Here is a 20,111-nt window from a genome sequence, read left to right as displayed (position 1 = left end):
TTTGTCAGAATGTGTGACTTAAAGAGGCCCAATTTTGTTTAAGGGGGTTTTCGCCTTTTATGTAGTGGGTTTTTGTGCATGTAAATGGTCTGTAACGGTACGTCCACACAGCAGCTTTGAAAAAATCTTGAAAATCTTGAAGCTGGGCGTGTCTGAGAGCTTGGGGATTTTTTGCGAGCAACGCGACCAACAACCAATCACATGAATCTCCCGCCCCCGACATACAAAGATTTTATGCGAGCTATATATACATATATATATATATATATTAGGGCCGGGACTCGATTACAAAAATGTATCTAATTAATTAGAGGTTTTGTAATTAATTAATCGAANGTATTTGTTGCATATTTTTCTCTTTTTATCAGTTAACTAAGCAGTCAGATCCTTAAATTACCCCAACTGTGTTTTATCAATTTCTAAATTCACTGTCTTAAAGACAGTGAATTTAGAAATTGATAAAACACAGTTGGGGTAATTTAAGGATCTGACTGCTTAGTTAACTGATAAAAAGAGAAAAATATGCAACAAATACTTGACATATACCTGGAGTTGTCGAAGCTCTAGTAGTTGTAGTAGTTAGTGTAGTGGTACTATGAGATAGAGTTGTGTCATTGGTAGTATAGTCAGTTGTGGATATTGGTGTAGAAGTGGTGGAAAGCACAGTTGTTGATGATGTTTCAGCAGTAGTTTGGGCAGTTGATGATATTGGTGTAGAAGTGGTGGAAAGCACAGTTGTTGATGATGTTTCAGCAGTAGTTAGGGCAGCCTTGTGTGTTATGAAGGTTTCTGCATGTAAACGGTCTGCAGAGTGAAAACCCTCAAAGTACACCCTGTAGGAGTAAAACTCTAACACAGAAAATACCTCCCCACAACGCCTCGTTGGGGGAGGTATCTCGAGCCGGTTTCTCACACTTACCTACCCCACCTTTAAGGGTTCAATAAAGTTTATCATAAAATAAAACATAAAACATTATTTGTTGATTATATTCCGTTTTATAAATCTGAATCTTCCAACTAAATTAAAGTTATCAAGTAAATGGATAGAGTGAATCATACAGAATTTGCCTCTGAATTCTAGTGGTATATAAGTATGAAGTAGCAGGAATGAAGAGCCCCTCAAAAGTATGCTTTACTACAGTACTACAATACAGTATCTGCAATCACAGCTGGTGATGTGCGTGTAGTTGTAGCTCCTGGTGGTGAGGTCAGAGCACTGCAGGGTCACTGATCTCCTCTCAGAGAGTCTCTCCACACAGCAGGAGCTCTGCTGCTCCACCTGCAGGTCATTGTGTAACACCACCCTGTGTGTGGAGGAACAAAAAGCAAAGGGATTGGGACAGGTGGAGGGAGTAAGTAAGAAGGAGGGGAGAGAGAAAGAGTTGATTACACAGAGGACTGGAGGAAAAAATGAAGAAAAACCTAGGAATGTGTTGATTGGCTGTCATAAGTGTTTCTATTTGCATGCTTGGGGATTCATGGATTACATGTAACAGGATAATGAATGAGAATACTAAAAATGGTAACTGTATTTCCTTATATTTATATAAAAAAATACGTAATCTGATCACTGTTACTTTTTTCTTTTAAATGGGGACTTACTAGCAGAATTACAATGTTGAAAAGTATGATATATTACAAAGCATAAGGTGTTGGTGCTCTTAAACTATATACTGTAGTAAGAGCATATTGTATTTATATATATATAGATTTTATATATAGATTTTATATATAGATTTTATATCTGCTTTGTGAGCTAGAACAATGTACATTTATTAAATGGCCACTGCACTGGCTATTCATCAGTGACAAGTATATTAACTCTTACCTGGGCTCAGAATCACATTGGCCCTGACACACAGGCATCTCTATGACGGCAACACAGCTGTCTACTGTTAGGTTAAGGCTGGTCATGTTCGGAGCACAGGTCTGGTTACCTGAAGGCAAAAGAAGTTAATCAAAAGTTAAAGATACATCCTCTTTATCAAGTTTTGATTGCAGGAAAGTATCACATCACTTAACTTAAAAGTGACTACACACTGCAAGAGACTTCAATTATAAATGACTTCCATCTTTTTTTGAGTTTCACTGAACTTACATGTAAAGCAGCAGTGCTGGTCGTCCCAAATCCTGTCCTCCTGGTGAATAAATCACAACAGCTCAAGGTTAAATGGCGGTGGTTCTACTTATATTGAATCACTTAATGGCTTAAATCAGCTTTATTCCAAATGTTTAATCTCTTTTCACTTGGTAAACCCATGGGCCACATTTGCTGCATTAGATGACAGAAGGCCAGGGGCCATTAAATAACAAATATTATTGTTTTTTTATCAAGTCAAATTCATAAACATTAAAAAGCAAATAATTAATTTATATGACCCGGGGGTGATTCAAGGATTTAAGGACATTTGAGGCTTAGCCCAGACCTCTGCTGAGGTGTCTGTGGGATACTCCCCTCACACTTTTTGGGTAAACAAGCTCTTTTAGTCCATTTAGATTTTGTATGCATTTGTAAGGCATCTCATGTACTACTTAAAAGTAAGAAGAAAACCGTTTTTATTTATCTTTTGTGAGAAAACAATGCTTGCTTTCTACAATCAATAAATGTTAATGAAAAACTTGTATTTTTGTTACTGTAAAATAATGGTTTAGCCTGTGGAAATTCCAGTAATACCTAAGTTGCTACTTGGAATAAGGCTTGTAAAATGATGAGTTTAAGGCACATTACAGGCTGTGTGTAGTACCTCCTGACACTCTTCTGTAGGACAGACTTGAGTCACAGTCTGAATTCCATCCTTGCTGCAACTAAATGACGTGCAGGGATGGTAGGCATCCGTCCACCTGTCTCCCATCTACACACAAAGAGAGGAACCATGAGAAGACATCATTCATTTCAATCTAAAATACAGAATAAACACTTTTCTTTGTCATATAGAGCATGTAATAAGATAAGACGCAACAAACCTTGTATGTTTTCCCCTGATAACTGCATGTCTTCTCAACTGAACAAATAAGTAAAAGTGTGTTATTTGTTTTGAACATAAGTAAAATCTAATAAATTCCGTGCCAGTGCTTACCGCAAATCTGATGATCACCGCAGCAAGTTTTGTTTACCAGTACAGCAGTGCTGCTACAGAGGGGAGCTGAAAAAGTAAGATTGTGACACTCCTCCTTGAGAGTCTGCTTGTCACATGTGCACCAGCTACAGCCGGACAGCCACTCCTCACCAGGCTGCAAGACAGGTGGAGGAATACTTTTTAGATGTAGAATTCGATCTAAAGTCAGAGATACTACTTTTTTCGCACTGTTGAGACAAAGAAACTCACCATTTTAGGCTCACCAAGTGGTCCTGTACAATCTGATGGAAGAGAAAATCTATATTATCAGTAGTTATGACAACAAAAACACCTAGGTGTGATGGTCAGCCTTATAGGTCAGTGTACTCACAGTGGCAGTCGGACACACAGGTGGATGAATGATTTCCTGCTCTGGATTGGCCAATGGGACAAAAACAGCCTCCAATGTAGTTCTCAGTGGTGTCACCTTGATAACGTACTCTGTAAAACCAAAAGAGAAATATAAATAATGGAAATATCGGCAGGATTGAAACAAATAGAAGAGATATAAAAGTCACAACAAGTGTAAGGATGTTATTTGGTGAAAGGGGCCCTGCCCTATTAAAGGTGGGGTAGGTAAGAATGGAGAAACCAGCTCGAGTGCGCTAGAATTTGAAAGTACGATGCCGGAAAAAACCTGCCCCTTCCTTCAGATTTCCTTACAGAGCCCCTCCTCCAACACACACGAACGCGCACATGGCCAATGAGGACACGAGATAAGTTTGTGCACAGATGGAAGGCTGACAGGCTGTTAGGCCATCCAGTTATTTTAGCCGGGCCGGTGAAAATGATTGGTCGTGCTTTTTACAGCGCCACGGCTTCCACAGATGACATTTCTGTATGTATTTATTGTCAAAGCATTTAATGTATTCATTGCTATCAGGATGTTAAGAGCATTCCATGGAATATAACATAAAATGTTTCTGAAGTGAATTACCTACCCCACCTTTAAGTTCAATTTCAAGTTAATATTTGTATTTTGTGCCTCTACTGTGACATGTTTACTTTAATGTTTGAAAAAGTGATTTATTTTTCTCAGGCGTTTCAGGCAGGGTGTGTGGGAGAGAAACTCACTCTGGAGGGAACCTTTGCAGACTTTTTATATGCAAAAAAACCTTTGTAACACACTACAGGAAAGGGAAACCCCAAAAAGCATAACAGGGCCCCTTTAGAGTAAACTAAACAAACCCTCCATGGCAGAATCCATCCGGCTTCTTTTGACATTCTCTGTAAACCAATCCCGCGTCACAATGCACATCTGAAACATGAACAGAAGAAATTAAGTTATTAACGTTAGTGTCCCTGAATACATCATTGGCACTTTTCATCAAAAAATCATTACAGTCAGGTCTACAAAACACATGTTCATGTTTGCAAATATATAAGGTCTCTAGACTGACCGGTATTGCTTTACAGTATAAGAAAAAGGTTAAAAGATACATACCACAGGTCCCATTGGTTAGGCTTCTCCAGTCAATACACCCATTATCATCGCATTCCTCAGCAGCTTGCTCTAGTGAAGCGCACGGACCACTCCTGCATGAATCAAACTTGCAGTTCTTCATTTTAAGGACCAGATCCACATGTGTGCAATTTGAAAAGACTCTGGGAAAACAGAACAGATTAGATTTTTAATATGTAATATACAACATGTCACGACATACACAGAAAGACAGTCAGCCCAGAGTGGTATAGAATATATGCAACACTGGTACAAGTGGCAATAGGTGTTTAGTAGATCACACTAAATCCCAATTCTACCACTAATTCTGACACAAAAAAACGACTGTGTGTGTTAGTGTGTTGAGCTTACGGGTGTTGTAGCAGCTCACATAGTGGGCTAGCAGGGCAGGGGGTAGGGGGTGGGATTGTGGGTACTGTACTGGGTGAGATACAAGGTACGTCTCTGGGGGCAGAAGCACAGGCGGGCTTGAGGGGGTCGTGGTACACCCAGTCATTGGCCGTCTTACTACAGCAGCTGTCATCCTCGATCTGCCCTCCTTTACGGACACATGATCCAACACCACACACTCCTGGGGAAGATGACGAGGTGGGAATTAACATAAACACACTGTGTATAGCTTGTAGCCACGTTAGCACATATCTATGGTTCTCATATCCACTCCCTTTCAATCCATAACCCACCACATTGTCCCTGGGTATTGTTGAGGAAATGCTCCATGGCCAGACTGACCACCAGGGTGTAAGACGGACTGAGGGAGACATAAGAGCGCAGGTCTGGGAGGAAGATTGACACTACATATCCGGTGGTCTCAAACCTCCACCCAGGCTCCTCATATGGTGGCTGTATGGTCACGTTGTTCAGAGTGGCCTAGTGCACATAAGATCAACATCAAACAACCTCTCTTATTCAAAAGGGAACGGCAGATTATCAGCATCCTTGTAGCTTAATCATGGTGAAATGTCGTACTATGTGTATAAATAAATACAAATATATCCTACCTGTACTTGAAACATATCTTGAAGGATACTGAGTGTAGCTGTACTGTTCTGATATTTCAGGATGATGCCTCTAGCACACGAGCCCGGGAGGCCTTCCACACAGGCAAAGTTGTCCACAGCAATGGTCAGATTATAATGTATTGACTGCTCCTCAACAAGAAGGTAGGTGCATTCGTCCAGGAAATCAAAGGTTACTCCTTGGAAAGAGATGTAGTGGGGATCCCCATACAGCTCACAGCGACCTAGGGAACATAATATGGGATTTTAATATTTTTTTCTCAAAATTAGCCCCATATGGCTCTAGGGATGGCATTTTTGGCACATCAATTCACCGCTTTGGTCAAGACTAAAACATTTGAACAACTATTAAATGGACTGCAATTTTATTATAATAATCTTGGGGATATAATAACCAAAAACCTGGGAAAAATGTCCAGTCTTACCTGTACTGTGGTTCAGTACTAAGTAAAAGTTAGCATTTTAAAGAAAGATGGTAACCATAGGAAACAGAAATTGCAAAATGTTAGTATGTTAAGCTTGTAGGAGTATGATAGCATCCTGACTTAAGCATTTATAATTCCTTGAATACAGCCTCAATAGGCATTTTGTTATAAAGACAGATGGACATCAGTGTGGATGAACCAAAGGAATTGGGAGCTAAATGTCTTGATGCTGATTTAGAGAAAAGAAAAGTGGCAGAGACAGACAACTTACAGTCACACTTCCATGTTTCACAGCATCCATCCCAGACTTGTGTGGCCTGGTCTCTGGGGCATTTAGGCATTGAAGACTCTAGACAAACCACTGGAGTCAACTCTATCTTCCCCTCCCTACAGCTCTTATCGAAGCAGTCCTCTGTCCACATCTCGCCGCAACCCCAGCTTATTGATGATATTGGTGTAGAAGTGGTGGAAAGCACAGTTGTTGATGATGTTTCAGCAGTAGTTAGGGCAGTTGATGATATTGGTGTAGAAGTGGTGGAAAGCACAGTTGTTGATGATGTTTCAGCAGTAGTTAGGGCAGTTGATGATATTGGTGTAGAAGTGGTGGAAAGCACAGTTGTTGATGATGTTTCAGCAGTAGTTAGGGCAGTTGATGATATTGGTGTAGAAGTGGTGGAAAGCACAGTTGTTGATGATGTTTCAGCAGTAGTTAGGGCAGTTGATGATATTGGTGTAGAAGTGGTGGAAAGCACAGTTGTTGATGATGTTTCAGCAGTAGTTAGGGCAGTTGATGATATTGGTGTAGAAGTGGTGGAAAGCACAGTTGTTGATGATGTTTCAGCAGTAGTTAGGGCAGTTGATGATATCGGTGTAGAAGTGGTGGAAAGCACAGTTGTTGATGATGTTTCAGCAGTAGTTAGGGCAGTTGATGATATTGGTGTAGAAGTGGTGGAAAGCACAGTTGTTGATGATGTTTCATCTGTAGTTAAGACAGTTGTAGTTGTTGGTGTAGCAGTGGTGGAAAGCAAGGTTGACCAATCTCCAGTGGTAGTTGAGAAATTGGTAGTGGTTGTCATTGGTGAGGAGGTGCTGCGGGGTGTTGTTGATGATGATTCAGTCGTAATTAAGACTGCTGTAGTTGGTGGTGTAGTAATGGTGGTGGAAAACACAGTTGTTTCAGTTGTAGTTGAAGTGGTGGTGGTGGCAGGTGTGGTGGGTGGAGGTGCTGTTGGTAAAAGAGGTGGAATTGTGGTCTGGTGTTTTGTTTCTGTAAAGTTGAATTTACTGTAATTTAAATCTTCGAGAAAACTGATTGCTACAAATGGTTTTTTTCCTTGTAAAGGTGGGTTAGGTAATTTTGGAGAAACCAGCTTGAGTGCGCGAGAATTTGAAAATACACAGCCGAAAAAAATCTGCCACTTCCTTACAGAGCCCCTCCTCCAACACACAGGAACGTGCACATGACCAATGAGGGCACGAGCTACGTTTGTGCACAGATGGAAGGCTGACAGGCAGGTAGGCCATCCAGTTATTTTAGCCGGGCCGGCTAAAATGATTGGTCGTGCTTTTTACAGTACTACGGCTTCCACAGATGATACTTTTTTATGGACTTGTTGTCAAAGCACTTCAGATATTCATTGCTATCGGGATGTTAAGAGCATTCCATGGAATATAAAAAGAAGTGTATCTCGAGCCGGTGACTCAAACTTACCTACCCCACCTTTAATAGCAGTTAATTGACAAATTAAATAATACATTTAATGGTGAATTACTTTAATTGATACTTACGGCAATTCATTTTCCCATTTTCACAGTAGCTGACAAACACAATGTTAAAGAGTTAGAAAAATCTAGTTATCAATGCAATGAGTTATGAAAAGTGCACAATTTTTCATATTATGTTTATCTTGAACATTTACATATTTGAACATACTATATTTATATTAAGAATGTTCCAACTTACCACTCAACAGACTGTATCATCACCACTGCCCTGGGCTGAAGGATGGCGTCATTAAAGTCACAGGTGCAATTTCTCAATGTAGTGCATTCACCAGTATTTTCATCAAAGTATGGCTCCTCCTTTGAACATCTGGGGTAGCAGCCTTTTTTTGGAAAATACACATCATTTTTATTTTATAGGCGCAAAAAAACATTCAATAGATATATTAATTGTGAGGCGGGGTTTGTTTGCAATAATGCCTAAATAAGAACAAATAAGTATGATTCAGAAATCACATGATTAAGAATTGTGTTAAGCTGTTATATTTGAATACTATTATGGGTCCTGTTACCTTCCAGTTTGTGAGTGATGTAGTTGTCTTTGCCGCAGGTTAGCATCTTTCCACAGGCTTCATAGTGCCAGCTATACATGCCCTGCTCGTTGTAGTAGTCACAGTAGACCGCTAAGGTTTAAATTATCACAGGTTAAAGTTTTACACATTTCTAATATTACAGTATCTAACAAACCTTTCATCATATGGATAGTTAGATAGAAAAAGTTTGATTAATTTATGTGTCAGTTCTATTGCGCGCAAAATTCAAATTTCTGTGGGTGAAAAATGATTTTTACTTACGACACAAATCAGGTGTTCTCCAATTTATACAAACATCGTGGTCGCTGCAGGCCTCTGCGTACGCTGCCACGGCCGTGCAGAAGCCCAGGAACTTGCCTTCAAACTCACAGGAGCAGGACTCTTGCACACACGCATGGTAGAAGGAAGTTGGATCCACCTGTTGAGTTTTTAATAAAAGGGCGCCCCCTATTACTTTAAATAGTAATATATTTGTTATCTTGCAAAACATTTGATTCTATAGCAATTAAAGACATGAACAGGTATCCAGCTATTGATCCTGGTGTCATGCTAAATATGTGAAATGCGTACTTTGAGGTGGCATTCACTGAAGGTGTCTCCTGTCAGAATCATACAGCGCCGCTGGGCCCAGGCTGCGCAGTAGGAGTTGCGTTCACACGGAAATATCTCTGTTGTCACATCCGAGCAGGGAGGGGTGGCCACTTTCCAGCTGTTGCCAAATGCCAAGGGGCTGGACACCACTAAAAAAATAGATTTGTTCTAATGTTAGACTGACAAACATCAAAAGTAAAAGTGCTTTACAAAAAAGAGGAACCAGTCTACCTGCTGAGCCACTTATCTGTAGGTCATTCATCTCATTGAAGTCAAAATTTCCACAGAGGCCACGGACTCGGTTCTGCAAATAAAATGGTTACAAATTCAAGTACGCTTAAGTTTTACAGTTCACTCGAGCTAGTTATATATGAATCAATAAACATGAATTGTTAACCTTGTGTTTAGCAGTGCATAATATACATTTTTTTAGGATAATGTGACAATCACTCACCCTCCAGTGTGCTTGCAGCTCTATAGTGATGCGGGTGTGTTTGTCCCAGATGAGAGTTATCCCTCTGCTCGGCACAGAGATTATGATGTAAAGTCCGACAGTGTGTGTGGAGTAAAGTGAGTCTGCCTGCAGAGTCCAGCCTTCGTGGTAGCGTCTGGTTACCTTCATGTCGCTCAGTGTCAGGGTGACTTTGTCCTTTAATGAAAACACAGGTACAATTCATGGTATTGGAAAATTCAGACTGCTGCGTCACGACCATTTATTGCTTTAAATAACATATTATTCATATTTATGTTAACTGAATTATATAAGGTTGTAATAATTTGTTGTTTAATTGATTCTTGTTGTATTTGACATTTGAAATGATCACATTTTGTTTCAGCTCAGATATTTCATTTCCTGTCTGCGCTTAATTTATTTCGACTATCGCTGAATATCATTCCTTCTGTATTATATTAGGTCTGTAGTTCAACTTCTTTAGTGCCAGTTCTTAGTAGGGATGGGTACCGAGCCCCGGTATTACACGGGCCCCGGGGCTGAATTATTAAAGACCGTGGTACCGTTATGCTCCGACGTTATCGCTCTTTTTATCGGTACTGGAGACATCTAAAAAATATATATATTATGTATTATTGCTACACAAACATTATATTGCAGTTTTTGTGTCGCCAACTCCGTTTCTAATATGCAAAAAGACTGCAAAATGCGTCCATAATTATTTTTAGTATTTTTGATCTCTCTCTCCCCCACCTGCTTGCGAGGGGGCGGGGCAGTTTACACACACGCAGCTGCTACATGCAGCAACACACACACACGGAGGAGATGGCGGAGGGAACGCGCTCCGAGGTGTGGTTAAACTTTACCCGCCTAAAGTGCAATAAGAGTTTAGCATGTAAGGGCGGTAACGCGAGCAATTTGTCTAAACATTTAGCAGAAGTGCACCACATTCAGACGGAGGAATGCACCGGGTTCGACTGTCTTTCTAGTAGCTCTGTAGCCCCATCCACGAGTAGTTTTTCCACGTCAGGTATTGTGTATGCTAGCAGCAACACACAGAGTTAACTACATTATACAAACATGGGTTAATGATTAGAGGAAACTTAGTTATTTATTTTGTTAAAGTTTCAGATATTCTGTTTACAGTTCTGTCATCACATTCTTTAATATGATTTGTTAAACCATTGTTGTTTCTTTTGATGTGAAATATTATGTATTTAATTTAAATAAAAAGCAATGTTAGTTTTGTTCACAATTTGTTTAGTTCGTTTACCTTTTTTTCTCTTCTCCAAAAGAACCGATAAGAGTACCGTTAAAAGACCGGACCGATAAGCGGCTTCGATAAAAGTAGTAGTACCGTTAAAACCTTAACGATACCCATCCCTAGTTCTTAGTGTTTACTTTTTGTTTAGTTCTTTATAAAGATGGATAATAAAGAGGTGAACAATAACTTAAAAGTCTTAGTAAAGAAAAATGATGGAAAAAGCCATCCACCTGCAGGTCGAGGACGATGGAGCGAGAGCAGGTGAGCGCCTCATCACAGCAGGGGACGCTCTCCACTCTGACAGAGAAGGTGCTGTTTTCATCTCCACAGCCATCCTGAATCAAATGCAGAAGAAAAACATATTGTTATTGAAGAATAAGGCACTGTGTTCTACATATTGTTTAAATGTCTTATAGTATTTGGATGATGGACAGATGATGCATTAGAGGCCGACAAAGCTAAGACACATGAAAATACTATTCCATCTTCAGTGTTTGTTCTCACCTCTACTAGTGTGTACTGACATTGTCCGTCAAAGCGGTACCAGTTGGAGTCAAATGTCTGGTAGTGTCCGTTGCCGTAAACCTGACATTTCCCAGAGCAAGGCTCGTCTCTGCAGAGCCACTGACCCTGACCGCAGACACTGAAACACAGAGTGATGACAACCTTGTATTCACCCTCTGCATCATGGCTTGATTAGCTTTTGAAGGAACAACAATTTTTTAATAAATAAAACAAGTAGAAAAGCAGCTAGTGTTACCATGTTTTACAGTCGGTGCTGACGTGCTGTCCTGCACTGAATACTTTGCCGCTGTACACACAGGTGCAGTTATCAAGAGAAACACAGTGTCCACGGTGATCCTCATACTGGTCATGTGGGCAGTAACAGCCGCTCACACAGGTCATATTGGTACCCTAGTCATCACATACAAAATATTTTTGGCTCAAAGTTTGCCCCATCAAAAGAAAAGAAGGGTAAATGTATGGGATGCAAGTCACTGACATTGATTTTTGTAAATGCTCATCACAAAACAATACGTCCAACATTTTTTACAGGTTATCAGTCAGAAAAAATGTAGAATAAATTATAAGACACAAATAAGCAAGCCTTGTGCATAAAGATATAATCTGTTGACCTACCATTGGTTTGCTGAGACTCTCACAGGTTTTCTGAGCCGTGTTGACAGGGTACTCGCTGCAATGCACACAAACCTTTCCATTTCTGCACCCTGTGTTTCAAGCAGATTCACACACTGTCAAGTTACACTTTTTACTAATGAATGAAAATGAAAGGGGCACATGTAACAAAGGTAGGATTTCAATGTGATTATATAAAAAAACGAGATATATATTTACCACAATCCTGGGAACAGTTCAGCTCTCCATTTACACAGAGGCTGGAATAAACACATGATAATAACTTTGATTAAGCATGTTTACACCATAGATGTAGACTACTGAGCACACTGCAACAGCTCTGATAAAGCCTCAACCAATTGTGAAAATGTTATGATTAATGTTATTTATGTTTTAAATGCCCACCAATTTCGTCCGTCGATAATAGCAGCCCCTGGTGGGGTCGTCCCGCCGTTGTAGTGACAGTCGCACTCAGCCTTTCGGGTGCAGACGTCTCCTTGGTTCAGGTGAGTTCCCTCCGGACAGCCGCAGCCCTCCACCGGAGCGTCGTCCAGCCCGCAGCGGGGGTCTGGGCCCGACAGGGAGCGGCATGTGTGTCTGCAGGCTTGCGTGTCGTATGAGAATTCCTGGTTCTTTAGACAGTTCAAAGCTGCGACACAACAGTGAGATTAACATTACATACAGCACTGATTTAATACTATTAATATGAATATGTGACATTTTCCTTTACATAGTAAAGTCTTTATATTCACAGTTGGATTAAATTAGATAAAATATACTTTTTTGATCCTAAATTAGGAATGGGTTTTGTCAAAGCAGCATATAAACAAAGGATTGCAAAAATATTAAAATAAATGAAAAATTAACAGTAAATATATAAATATCAACAGTAGAAAAATATGTATCTTTGGAGTATGTAAAGAATGCACAGTTTGAAACATCAAGATTAAGTTAGAGTAATCTAAAATATAAACATAGTGTGAAAAGTTGTTGCAAGTGTATTTACATTTATTTTATTAACATCTGTTGTGTAGACGATGTTGAAATCATACTTAAATTGTCATCAGTAAATTGAAATTGAAAAAATGTGACCATACTACAACTACATTGGCTCTTCTCAGTGGACTGTGTAAAATAAAGTGTGAGAATGCAGATGGAATAAATGGTATTTTTATCAAAGCTGAACTCACTGCAGTTGGTAGCTTTCCTCCAGTCACCAATCACAACACCCAGACTGGCACAGGCTTTGGCATAACTACCCAGAGAGACACACAGGCACTGAGACAAGCTGCTGCCACAGTTACATGTTCGTTTGATGCAAGCCTGGACATAAGAATCAGTGTAAGAACAACAGGCGACAACCATTAAATGTTGATAATAAGGATTTAATTTGTGCACAAGGCCCTTTACCATGTGGTAGTGATTAGTAGGGATATGACCATGGCACTTAGCAAATATCCCAGTGGGGACGTTCAACACTGAGCACTTCTCATCAGCGAAAATCTCTGTAAAAATATAAAAAAAGCACATTTGATTCTTCTACTATCAAAATGTAACATTGATGTCTATTTTCTTTTGAAAATAGCTTATAATCTAAAAAAAGCAGAATTCAGGTAAACAAATAAACCATGTGTGTGGATTTCTATACGTTTCCGACATTTTAAAAGCACACGTATCTCATTTGTAATTGGTACCATTGTCAGTGTTGATGCAGGGGGGTATGTTCACTGCACAAGTCCCCACGCTCCAGGACTGAGCGAACGGCTGAGCAGAGTTCTCGATGATCCCGCTGCTGCTGGTGAAGTCATCTGTGGTGTCGTTGTTGTTGTTGCCACAGAGACCTGGAAGACAGGCGGTATGGGATAACAAAACAGAGGGTAAAGGATGTCTATTTTGTATTTGGTTTTGGGAGATTGTGATATATTTTGGCTTGTTTTTAGACTGAGATCCTAACCTGAGATTACGCCAGTGTGGTCTTTGGGCGGGGTGATGTACAGCTGGATTTCAGGAGACATCTGGACTTGGATCTTCATACCAAAGGATGTGTCGACCTGGACGTACATGGAGGACTGCCAGAAAACCAGAGCATGATCTGACAGGTGACAGAGGGCGGTAAGTTATCAGTGGTTTGGTAACAAGCCCTTTATGGATTAATAACAAGGTTACCAGGCATATTACGGGAACCCTAAATAGATCAAATGGACGACTGTTCTTCCAATTTATTTTACCAGATTGATGAAGTTCAGTGATCGTCTCCCCTCCAATTTGAACCCTGTTTTGAGAGAATGTATACGTTTCCTGCAAACCCAAGAAAGAGTGTTTATATTTAATGACTGTTCATCAGTGTTCTTTGATTGTTTGATTGTGGAATTTTAAATTCAACTTTAAAGAGTGCTAGTACCTGAAAAAGCTGAAGAATTACAGTTTTTAGTGAGGGTGCCTTTTTGGAAAACTCTATTGTTATTGTCCAGTAGAGACCCTTGAAAATAAAAACAAAGTTAGTACCATAAAAAGACAACATGGGTTAATGTTAAATGACGTGGGAAGTGGGAAATATTTACCTGTGAAGCCACATATGTACATTTACCAGGCAGGACGTATTTTTTGGCATCAAATGATGTCACAAACTGCCCTTCGATTACACATATGGGGGGGCAGAGGTTTTCAGAGCATTGCCATTTCCCATCGACACACGTACTGTGGAAAAACACGAGAAAAAAACTCACAGTAAAAACTTCAGACCGATGATATCACTACACTACACTATCCAAATAACCTCATTTTGATACTTAATGGATATACATTTATTGATTTAGCTTTATTGCATAAAACACAAACTTAAAAAATAACTTGCAAGTGGTGCTTTAGTCAAGCTTATGGCACAATATAACCGTAAAAGCGTAATAGTTATTTATGACAGAATTATTATCATATTACTTTATGACAGAATTATTTGATGATTTTATTAAAATGTGAGGTAAAGGAAAATTCAGGACAGGATACATACAGAATCACAGTAGTTGTAAAAGGGGGTGTAGGCATATCCAAAAATATTTGTCATATTTATTTCTCCATATATTGCATACTAAATACTGCTGATCAATAAAGACAGATACGACAGATAATGTGCGACTCATGGATCATTTGTATGTTTTAAAACAGTTTTCCACCCACTCACCATGACTGACACTTAGTGCTATGTATGTCTCCGGGTGAGTAGCTTTTACCAGCAAACACACACTGGCAGCTGGACACACTCACACACTGGTAGCTATCTTCGTGATCATTGAGCACCGTACCTACAACACAAATGAGTATAACTTTTAGGCTTGTAAAGGCTAATGTAAGTAAAGAGCTACATCCTAAAGTCAGACAGTGCTCACCCTGAGGGCAGACACAGGAGCTGGTGAGTTCCTGGTTGGAGGAGGTTGGGTTCCGATTGGAGCAGCTGGGAACAAAGGCTGCACCCAGTTCTACGTAAACCAGATTCCCGGGGCACCTGGGCTCATCTACATAAACACACAGAAACAGGCAATATCATCAAGTGTCCAAATTCAAAGAATTTCAAAATCTAGTTTTGAAGAGCACCTACCACAGTGAGTAACCGTTCTCCAAATGTCCCAGACATGGCTGTTGTCTCCACACTGTTGGACTACTTCTTTGAAGAAAGCACATCCGATGTATTTGCTCGTTTCGCAGCCGTAAATGTTCTCCTCACAGAGTTGAATATAATGAGGCGTCTGAGCTAGCAGACATTCCAGGGTGTAGGAAAAGAACTCCCTGCATGCCTACAAGTATTACGAGAGAAATCACTTTAAATGTGGAACAATTATATATTATGGTATTGTCAGACACTGCGGCAGACCTAAATGCAGGGGTGGCCATTTGATTTCAGAGGGCCGGATCAAGGTTAAAGATAATAGGTGGTATGGGCTCAACAGTTATTGCTGAATAATTATTAGCATAAGTAACATATATGCTTTTTCAGTGAACTTCACTGATCTTGAAACAACATTATTATTATTTATTTATGGTCGACAATAATAATGCTGACTTCTCCAGGCAGGGCCATAATCCTGTATGGGCGGGCCTCCCCAGGACGGGGTCTGGTATTATATGACCTTGCAACAGTTTACTTACATGATTGACAGCGGAGAAAGGATCTCGGGTTTGACACGTGTCATCAGCGAGCTCGCTCTCTGTGATCAACTGCTGCTTGTTTCCTGGTTTCATGGACGTTGTAAATTCTTAGAGCGAAGCATAAAAACATCAAAGTTTGGCAATAGCTAAATGTGTGCATTAGTTTAATCAGCTACATTATAATGATTAGAATACTAACATTAACATTTATTTTTCACCTGTGGTCTAACTTGTTTTTTTGTCTTTATTGAAACGTTTGATATACAGCTTAATGTACTTATTCGGTATACAACTATAGTTTATATCCTAACAACATCATAAATACCGCTACTAATAAAAGCACTGCTGCTAAAAAACGTATATTAAATCTGTCTTTTAACCAACATACCTTGGGTGGTGTGCTTTCCACACAGTCCAGTCATGTCGGTGCTTAGCTCCTGCTCCAACTCCACCTTAACAACAAGTTTTTTATAAAGGTTCAGTGGTTGAGGTTATTGTTCTGCAGTCCTTAAATACATGTGAATAATCCACAACAAGGATTATGGGTTCATGCTGAATGTTATTAACTCACCCACAGAGTGTCTACTCCTCCGGGAACATTGTGCCAGGTGACGGACAGAGGAAGCAGCGAGCTCTTCAGTTTGGTGTAGATGCCATACTGAAAGATATGCTGGTAGGTGTGGTCGTACGGAAGGGAAACACTGTCAACAAATGAATGTACAGAGATATCAGCACAGATACAGGAAACAGGTTCCACACAATTAAGACTAGACTTAAACAGCTTCAGTGCCCCTGACTGACGAGAAAGTTATGTATTCCTATTTCCTCATTGATTTATATATAAAAGTAGTTAGGTATTCAATTGGCTCAATTTGTTTAATAGACAAACTATTAACAATCGAGAGTCCCAAAGTCAAAGCTAATAATTGACTAACATTAATAACAATAGGAATGCATAAAAGTGTCACCTCACAGTAAAGGTTGATTATGAAAGCCATTTAAGTGAATGATTTCTTCCTTGGCAAAACAGTCTGAAGTTTCTTTGCGTAATAAAACAGGATCAGGCTGGGTTTTGGTTTGGCACGAACCTTTTCCCCTCCACCAGGATGCTTCCATTCTGCACAACCGTCCTGACTTTGTTGATGATGATCTCGACTCGGGCCAGCAGCCCGTCATCCTCTCGCCGTGTTGTGATGTCACACTCCACCCGGTGGTGGGTGAAGTGGGTGAGGAGGAACATGCAGTTGGACCGAACGTAGAAACTTGAACCGTTGAAAGGCTGGACGACGCCGCTGCCAAAAGTCCTGCAAGTGTCTGTGAACAAGTTACTGATTAACGACGACTTAACGGAGCTCAATAATAAAGCAATAAGTCCATTCAGTTTTTCTTGTATGTTTCTGGAGGGTTTAAAATATCACTGTCCAAATGTATTGTGTTTCTCCTGCTAAAGGTTTTAGGACTTCTAACATGACAGACAATGTGAATGCTCCTTTTCTTGTAGTATTGTATAACAAAAGATGATTTTAAGTAACAATTCTAAATAGACAAGCCACCTAATTCACTATCACTACAAGTCATTAAAAACCAAATCAAATAATGTTTTGTTTTCTACATATACAATCTTACAGAGTAAAACATGCAGTGAAATTGTCCTGTGTCTAGCTCCAGAAAGCAACTGACAAAAAAGTGAATAAAAAAAATTGTAAAATAAAGCTAATAAAATTGTTTATTAATTAAGTTTGTTTTATGTATAATTAACTGATTGGGATCCAATAATAATAATACATTTATACTCACATTTCTGACTTTCAGTTGTTGTGACCGATTCCCCGGTGCCTAACACTAGGAGAGAAATACGGTTTCAAGGTGGAAGTCAAAATATATATTTAAAAAAAATTAAATATTTAATTTCAACACAAATTAATGGATACAGCAGGTTATTGTTACAATATGCTAATTCAAAATAGAGATGTGGTACGATTAAATACTTTTTACACAAAGGTCCTTTATTGAAAGTACTGTATCAGGTAGTTAGAAAGTACTTTAACCTAGCTCTTCTTTAGAGTATCAAGTGTGCCCATTACATTATTTGACCATTGTGTGGTTTAAACTAAAATAGTGCATAACGTTTTCAAATATGATCATAATCTTTGTGTCTAAATTATTCATTTATAAAGTAACTCGTCACTAAAGCTTTCAAAGAATTTAGCTGAGTAAAAGGTAATTGCTTTTTAATTGCATTATAGTAGAAATATAAAGAAGGGGGAAATTAAAATACTATAATAGTAGATTACAAGTACCTCTAATTTGTAATCAAGTACAATAATATCCTCTTTTAATTCCCCACTCAATGTGGCACTGATGACTGATTTACTTTTCCTACTCCAGTTGGTAAAATGTGACAAAATAGATATTGTTAACAACCATAAAAAACAACAAATATCTAAAATAATAAAACATCCTTATCATGTAGCTATTTATGCTTTTTCTTTTGAAGAAATGTGGTGATATTGTATATTTTTGATTTAGTAATAGTCTTGTTCATCGACACTTTTTTTGCTTGGAAAATTTGAAGTATATTCAAATGATTAAATGAGTAATTGGTACCTGAGAATAGAGAAACGCAGACTGCCAGTACCCATCGTGGCGAGGCCATGCTGCCTGTGGCTCTGTGGCTGCAGGATAGCAGGTGAGACCAGGGGCAACTGCAGCCACAGCCCAACACATGGCTTTATATGCAGCGTCTAACCCTCTGAACCACCCCTCACACCACACGAAGGCAAACCAGGAAACTAAAAATAAAGAAAAGATTAGGATTAACGATTAAGAGAAACTTGGAAATGATCACACATATTCAAGGATATCCTGCAAATCATAAAGCATTAACAGTTACATGAATCTATTTCATGGTTTCCCAATAATCTCTTTCGAATCAAATCATAGTTTATTTATATATAGCCCAATATCACAAAACACTTTAAAGATCAAAAAGCATAGATGACATTGTTAAAAGATAAATAAAATTACAAGAAATGTTAAAAAGACAAGATAGAACGTGAAATACGAATAAACGAGGTAAAATACAACAGAAAGAGAGTAAAAATACATAAAAAACCATAGAAAACAGAAACAAACACCATTAAATGTAGGACAGCAGGGTGATCTTAAACCACCTCTAAATATAGGCTTTATTCAAAAGTATGGTCTTCAAAACTTGAAGGGAGGTCCAATGTGTCCCAACATTTTTCGACACTGTCTTCCTCCCTAATTAATTAATTGGTTCCAGAGAAAGGCAGCTTGGTAGCTGAACGCTCTGCTCTGACTCTGGGAACCACCAACAGACCTTCAATGTATGACCTAATGGGAAATTATGTGTGAAAAATATATCTTGACTACAAAAAAGGCCACGATAGATGCACAAACACAGAGGGGAAGACTTAGAAAGTTTGAAACTTGAGACACTTTTCCTTTAAACTCAAATGTTTCCTGATGGAGAGGTAGATGTTTGCTTTTGGCAAACAATGTAAAACCAGACAATGCCTTGAAGGTTAACAGAGGACCATTGGTGACAATATGACAGATGAGGAAGGGCTAAATGGCCAGAGTGCATGAACCAGGATGTGGTTGGTTATTTTTCTATGTCAGAGGTGAGGGAAAGCACCAGATTATGTTTAAAATTAATGTTCTGGAGCTATTCAGATTTCTTTCCATTGTTAAGCTGAACAATTAACCTAGCCTGCTGATGTGTTAAATCTTTTTACCGCCTCACTGATTTGAGTAAGGAGGCTTAAATCACTCTTTACCCACCACCTGTGAATTAAGGTATTATGTTCCAATTGATAATATTAGGGTGTTTAGATATGGCTAATGTGTCAGCAACTTGCTTACTTAACATATCTTACAAAAGCATCTTATACCCTTGTTCCCTCCTCGGGCATTTTTGTAAATATTTTCTTGACTTTCTTTTTTGATTTGGTGATCATTTCAGCTGTGCTTTTGGCATGGATTTTTGCAAGAAGTCTTCTTTTGAGTCAAATTTTCGAAATCCATTGTCGTTTACTCTTACATGTTTTGTATTCTCTCGTGATGCATTTTGCACCCTCTGGACCCCTTCGTGGCAAAAATGTACACACCCATAATAACTGCTATTAAATCATCATGCATCAATATTTTTTTTAACTTTTTTTTCCA

At 39.1% G+C, this 20,111-nt stretch overlaps 2 protein-coding genes across 2 annotated transcripts; both read right to left on the bottom strand.

The window, feature by feature from the left end:
- Positions 1-393: 393 nt before the first annotated feature.
- LOC104965347 (mucin-19) lies at positions 394-18,653 on the bottom strand. Its single transcript, XM_010794303.1, has 32 exons — positions 18,528-18,653; positions 17,718-17,762; positions 17,009-17,234; positions 16,492-16,621; positions 16,309-16,372; positions 15,921-16,027; positions 15,373-15,568; positions 15,164-15,289; positions 14,959-15,079; positions 14,342-14,477; positions 14,182-14,259; positions 14,009-14,078; positions 13,735-13,872; positions 13,475-13,621; positions 13,191-13,285; positions 12,971-13,103; positions 12,186-12,429; positions 12,000-12,040; positions 11,784-11,872; positions 11,404-11,558; positions 11,148-11,286; positions 10,874-10,978; positions 9,383-9,577; positions 9,160-9,232; positions 8,908-9,077; positions 8,599-8,755; positions 8,317-8,427; positions 7,986-8,127; positions 7,811-7,839; positions 6,995-7,247; positions 536-746; positions 394-432 (listed from the first exon to the last, which is right to left on the bottom strand). Exons 1-32 carry the CDS (start codon positions 18,574-18,576, stop codon positions 394-396), a joined length of 4,014 nt encoding a protein of 1,337 aa, XP_010792605.1. The 5' UTR covers positions 18,577-18,653.
- muc5e (mucin 5e) lies at positions 907-6,460 on the bottom strand. Its single transcript, XM_010793692.1, has 14 exons — positions 6,294-6,460; positions 5,580-5,821; positions 5,262-5,448; positions 4,930-5,149; positions 4,561-4,721; positions 4,305-4,374; positions 3,448-3,557; positions 3,327-3,358; positions 3,078-3,231; positions 2,965-3,002; positions 2,745-2,852; positions 2,099-2,138; positions 1,829-1,937; positions 907-1,304 (listed from the first exon to the last, which is right to left on the bottom strand). The coding sequence occupies exons 1-14, from the start codon at positions 6,442-6,444 to the stop codon at positions 1,136-1,138; spliced, it is 1,791 nt and encodes a 596-aa protein (XP_010791994.1). The 5' UTR covers positions 6,445-6,460; the 3' UTR covers positions 907-1,135.
- Positions 18,654-20,111: the final 1,458 nt, after the last annotated feature.

The sequence above is a fragment of the Notothenia coriiceps genome, unplaced genomic scaffold, assembly GCF_000735185.1.
Source record: "Notothenia coriiceps isolate Sejong01 unplaced genomic scaffold, NC01 NC01_scaffold00037244, whole genome shotgun sequence".
Taxonomy (NCBI): domain Eukaryota; kingdom Metazoa; phylum Chordata; class Actinopteri; order Perciformes; family Nototheniidae; genus Notothenia; species Notothenia coriiceps.
This window is presented reverse-complemented; position numbering and strand designations above follow the sequence as displayed.